Source organism: Bufo bufo, chromosome 1 (assembly GCF_905171765.1).
Source record: "Bufo bufo chromosome 1, aBufBuf1.1, whole genome shotgun sequence".
NCBI classification, from domain to species: domain Eukaryota; kingdom Metazoa; phylum Chordata; class Amphibia; order Anura; family Bufonidae; genus Bufo; species Bufo bufo.
This window is the reverse complement of record NC_053389.1, coordinates 820,087,853-820,093,852: the sequence shown is the minus strand read 5'-3', so window position 1 is coordinate 820,093,852 and position 6,000 is coordinate 820,087,853. Positions and strand designations below refer to the sequence as shown.

The 6,000-nt window shown below is 40.9% G+C and overlaps 1 protein-coding gene across 1 annotated transcript in view; it reads left to right on the top strand.

The window, feature by feature from the left end:
- The first annotated feature begins 300 nt into the window (after positions 1–300).
- Positions 301–6,000, top strand: part of LOC120989368 (olfactory receptor 10A7-like) — a 54,727-nt gene continuing 49,027 nt past the window's right edge. Inside the window, exon 1 of the mRNA XM_040417429.1 lies at positions 301–771. Within this exon, the coding sequence (XP_040273363.1) occupies positions 301–771 (471 nt within the window). The remainder of the gene's footprint in view (positions 772–6,000) is intronic.

Here is a 6,000-nt window from a genome sequence, read left to right as displayed (position 1 = left end):
TGCACGAGTGTCGTTTGCCACGCGGTTCTTGTGACGGGTTGATTACCGGCATTCATTGTAGCATACTGTACCCGCAGGAAAATGTCACACGCGTCAGACATAGTGGAGGCTTCGGTCGATGAGAACGCCGCCAGGATGTCAGAAGGGGGCAGTACTCCGTCTCTGCGCAGCTGGACCGTCCCCAGGTTGATGTAGGAACTATCAAAAAGGGGTATCTCTTTTCCCGCTACTGCCAGAAAAGCCGAACTATATAGTCTGCTCACCGCTAGCTCATGCCCTCAACGTCAAGAAGAGGTCTCCATGACCACAGTACAGACTTCCCTCGCACAAATTCATGTCATGCTGAACAACCTGATTTTGTCCATCTCGGATATCCAAACCAGACTAGAAGCGGTTGAGTCCCGCGGTACCGCTAATACTCTGCTTACTACTGACGTAGCCATCCCTTCCACATCTGCAGCAGGGGGCTCAGGTGTCACAGTAGCAGTGCCCAATATCACCCTGGCGCATTTCATTCCTGCCAATTTAGAGAAAGATATCCTGGAAGGTAGGGATGTTAATCTTGCATCCTTGCTTATCGCTACCCGGGATCTTTCAGATAGTAAAGTCATTGCTTGTGGTGATGTGTCTGTGGTCCTAAGAGGCCGGGACCACAGGCTGAATCGTAAGCTCACCATACCAGAGTTTGTTCTTGCCTTCAGCTTGTACAGAGACGTGATCTGCTCAGTGCGTCCTGACCGAAGGGAAGAGCTAGATTTGTATTTGTTTAGAGTAACTAAACTAGGGCATAAGTACAGGGGTAGTTCCTTCTATGACTACCACTGTTCATTCTCAGCTAAGGCAGCAGCCGCTCTCAGTCAGTTCCAGTTACGAACTGGGCCAACATCGACACTGAGATATTTTGCAGGCATTTCGCCGGGCTGAGGGCCCCATCATGCTCCCTGTGCCAATCCATATATCATTCCACAGTATGGTGTCATAAGGCTGCTCCCGGTGCTGAGTTCAGTTCCACAGTGCCAGTTGCCAGGCCCTCTGAACCACAGAGATCCTCTGGCATGGTAGACAAGTTAGGTAGACCCATCAAACTTCTCGGTAGGTCACAGATATGCAACAATTTCAATTACTCATCCTGCAACTATAGTCAGTGTTGTTTGCTGCATATTTGTTCTAACTGCTTCAGAGACCATCCTATGTCAGTCTGTTCATTAAAATCGGATAAAAGTTACATGTGTGTCGTTAACGTAGGTTGCTTGCAACGGTTCTTGCGCTACCAGGTTTTGTGGAATTCCTAGTCACAGGTCTCACGTTCGGTTTCCACACTGGGATGGTTTCCCTACCAGAATCTACACATGAATTCAAAAATCTACAATACGCTGGCCGCAACCCAGATGTCTCCGATAAATTAATCACAGCAGAGTTAGTTAAAGGTTTCCTGATAGGCCCTTTTTCATCCTCACCCTTCGAACGGTGGAGGGTCAGTCCTGTAGGCGTGGTCACCGGTAAATTCAGCAAGAAAGAGAGATTGATTATTGACCTGTCTGCCCTGCATGGTTCCTCCATTCCCAGCATCAATTCCCTCATTCCATCAGAAGAAGTCAGCATAAGATATTCGTCCATACCCAGGCCATCGCCATCATATTGCAGTTAGGCCCCGGCTCAATCCTGTCAAAAGCTGACATTTCAGATGCCTTCAAATTACTGCCTATCAAGCCGTCTCTGTGGCAGTGGCATGGTATCAAGTGGAGGGGTCTTTATTATTTTGCATCCAAACTCACCTTCGGCTCCAAGAGTAGCCCATGGTTATTCGACCAGTTAGCCCAAGCTCTCCACTGGATACTAGTCCATGAATTCCACTGCAGTAATGTCATTCACTACCTAGATGATTTTCTAATTATCGAACACCCTGACTCCACCGCAAAAGACCTTCATTCACTTCTAAACTGTTTCAGTCAACTCGCCGTTCCTGTGTCTCCCAAGTAGTGTTGATCACGAATATTAGAATTTCGAATTTTTATCGCGAATATTGGTACTTTGAAAATTCGCGAATATTTAGAATATAGTGATATATATTCGTAATTTCGAATATTAGAATTTTTTTAAAATCAGTACACATGATCCCTCCCTGCTTCTAGCTTGTGGGCCAATGAGAAGGCTGCAGTATATTTGACTTTAGGAGTAGTGTTGTTTGCGAATTTTCGTAATGCAAATTTTTCAACTTACAACTATTAGACAAAGAAGATTATAGCACTATATTAGCTAAATTGCTCTATATTCGTATTTTTTTCGAATATTCGCTATATTGCTATAACTTAGTTTTTTCGAATATTTGCATTACGAAAATTCGCATCACGAAAATTTGCATATTACACTATCATTACCTTGCCTAATTTTCGAGTAAAAAAATCGTAGAATATAACGAATATTCGAATTTGCGAATATTCGATGAATATTCTTCAAAATATTTGCGAAATATTGGTGTCATTACCTTCCTCGGCATCATTTTGGACACCCACAATATGCTAGCCAGATTGCCAGAAGACAAATTACACAGGATCAGGGAAGTCATCCACAATTTCAAGTTAGCCAGGGTGGTCAAAAAAGTGGAGCAACAGTCTCTCTTAGGCATGCGGAACTTACCTCACCTGCCCCAAATTCATAACCCACATTCATGTATTTTTGGCTAACCTTGGAATAGACCCAACCTCAGTATCCGGGCATTCTTATCGAATAGGAGCGGCATCCGCCGCGTCAAAAAATCAAGTGCCAGCACATATCATCAAGAGACTAAATCGCTGGCGTTCCTCTTGTTTTAACGGATATATACCTCACCCGAATTCTGAAATGTCTCATGCTTTTCAAAGTTTGGTGTTGTAATTTGGAGTTATAAAGTTGTCTTGAAAGAAATTTGTTGTTTATTTTTTGCCTTCTTCAGGTATCCCTACAACGGCACAGTTTCGGCACAAATCTAACCGCTTTAGTTATACATCTACAGGTAGGAGTTACGTTCTCCCGTCAGTGCCCCGACCACAAATATATTTATTTTTTAATAGTATGAATGTTTTCGAATGTAGTGATGCCTATTACATTAATTTATTTATTTTTATTGTTTCTTTTAAATTTAATTATGTGGAACAGGAGTTGAGGGGTACATGGGAACTACAGCTATAAAAGCTTTGGTTTCTCCAGAGAAACTAAAGTTTTTATATAGAAGTAGCGTAACAGATTCCTAATCTCCACATAGTGAAGCCACTGAAGCCCCAGGAGTACAGTGCTCCCAGAGAAAGCTGCTTCAGATGCCATGGTCACAATTAATCAAGGCATCTGAGAGGTTAAATCTCTATGATCGGCATTATCGCCAATCACAGGCAATATCCCCGGGTGTTGTTTAATTTATTATTTATTTATTATTTCACTTATATAATGCCGATCTATTCTGCAGCGCCTTACATACATTAATATTGCTTGCTCTCTCCAATGGGGCTCACAATCTAAGTTCCCTATTAGTATATCTTTGAAATTTTAAAGAGCAGAAACCCTGTGGCTATGGTGCCTGCTGAGCTCACATGCAGGTGCTATATTTAAAGACCGGACATGTATGGTGAAGGTCCAGCAAGAGTTAATGCATATCAATAAATGTTACTAAGTTTTAAGATGCACTCATCCCTAGTTCAGGGAATGAAATTGGAAAAAAATCCTTTATGTTTATTCTAAATATTCTTATGAAAGATTTGACTCGTGGATTAGGTTGGAAATGATTCATTTATAGATTTCTCCATGGACCAGAACTCATCAGACAAATGATTTTTTGCATATTTCCATTTTACTGGCTTTTTATTGCACCTGTATTTTATTGGTGTGTGCTGCTGTGGTAAAAACACCAACTCAAAGTTAATTTGAAGATCTATGGAAAGTATAAAACACAGGACAAATAAGTTTTTTTTATTATTTGCTACTGGTGTTTTTGTTAATTTGGTATCATTTTAGGGCCTTTGTAGTTTTAGTTAAAAAGCAACATATTAAAGTATTTTTTTTCTGGCATTTTGATATGTTCTTCACTATTGGGGGAAAAACACCAGAAGAAAATGTAAAACATAGGGCTCACACTGCTGTTGAGGAAAAGTCAACGGAAAACTGCATTAGGAATGGTAAAAAACATAAGCAGTTCCTATGCTACTTTGTGTTTGAAGGGGCCCAAATCAACAGTAATAAATACATCTGGAAGAAAGTAGATTCCAGCATCTAATAGGGATTAAACAATCCAGACTTTATTCTACTATTTCCAAAAATTCCATCACAAAGACATAAGATACCGATTATGTATTTCAGACAAGCTCGTCATAGCATGGAGGTGACTTAGACATGAGTAGGATAAATGCTAAAAATCACTGAAAGAAAACAGGTCAATGCCACATATATATAAACTATACATGAAGATAAAAATTGTGGAAACATCACCAGTATATACAGTTGGTGATTACTGCCCCAATACACAGGGTACCGCACAAAAAGTGATAACATGAAATTAGGCCATGATACTATAAATCTTGTACACCCCACTCTGCCTAATTATATTCTTCCTACTTGGTAGCCCAATCTCAGTGTCAAGGCTTGAAAGTTAACCCTTTTCCAACCGCCAACAGTAAAATTACGACGGCGGCCGGGCATTTAAAAATGGCTCCCACTGGTGCGTGCAGTGGGCACTATGGCCGCTGGGTGGCTCCTGTTTTTAATTATTATTATTATTATTATTATTATTATATATTTTTTTTCATTCTTTATTGAAGAAAATTGTGATATTACAGAAAATTCTGTTAAGAGACAATAGACATATTATCAAAACAACTAATCAGGTACAATGCAGGATGATGTTACAAATCATGGAGTAAGGACAAGTTTAAAAGAGTCAGGGCAAGACAGTTCATCTATTTCAAAGGTTATCTACTTAAAGAAGGGTTCTGAGTATACTTATTACATACTTAGTAGTTCCTAAAAGAAGACCAAGGTAGCCAACACTTCCTAAATGTGATTATTCTATTGTTTTCCCATGAGGCTATTTCCTCAAACCTGTAGAGTTGGTCTATTCTAGATAACCATTGGGGTATGGGTGGTGTCTCTTCAGATAACTAATAGCGTGGGAATCAAGAGACGAGCTGCGTCTAGACGGTGGTTAAACAGTGGTGGGATAGGCTCCGTTGTATTGGGAGTGTAGATCCCTAGAAGTGCAAGTTGTGGTGATATTATGATAGTTGAGTGACATATCACGTTACCTATTTCAGATATTTCTGACCACCATGCTTTGATTTGAGGGCAGGACCACCAGATATGGAATATGAACCTTTGTCTTTCCCGCACCTCCAACGGGTGGCTCCTGTTTGAAGAGCAGGCACCCTGCAGAAATGTCCACAACTGGCAGTAATGCCGGTCACAGCCTTTCACCCATTCATCCGGGTGTGCTCTGGCTCTCCCTGGCAGGGATCGGAGAATTTGAGCATGTATGCAGCAGCCTCTGTCTTCCTGTGTTATTGTACCAGATATGTTACTCAGCAATGAGGTGGGAAAACCTTCCTCAAAACAATAAAATTAAGGGATCCACAACAGGGATGACCATAATCCCATGTGGATCCCTCCATACCATGAACCTATTGGTATTTTTTTTTTTAAAGGATTAGGGTTAAAACCAGATGCCACTACTACTACTACTACTACTACTACTACTATGACTACTATTATTATTACTACTACTACTACCACTACCACTACTACTATTACTATTACTACCTAAAGACAGTCTTGTATGTCCCATGCTATACTGCTCCTGCTGCTGCTACTATTGTAGCCACATGCCACTATATCCGTACCCTTTTCACATCCACACTGCACAGCTGCTGATACATCTTTTTGGCTAATTCATGAGTCAATTTTTCTTCTGACAATCAACACTTGTGTGTGTCGTATGGGCAGGCATTCTGACCCTGTCAAGGCATAATTTTTGGTCTCCCA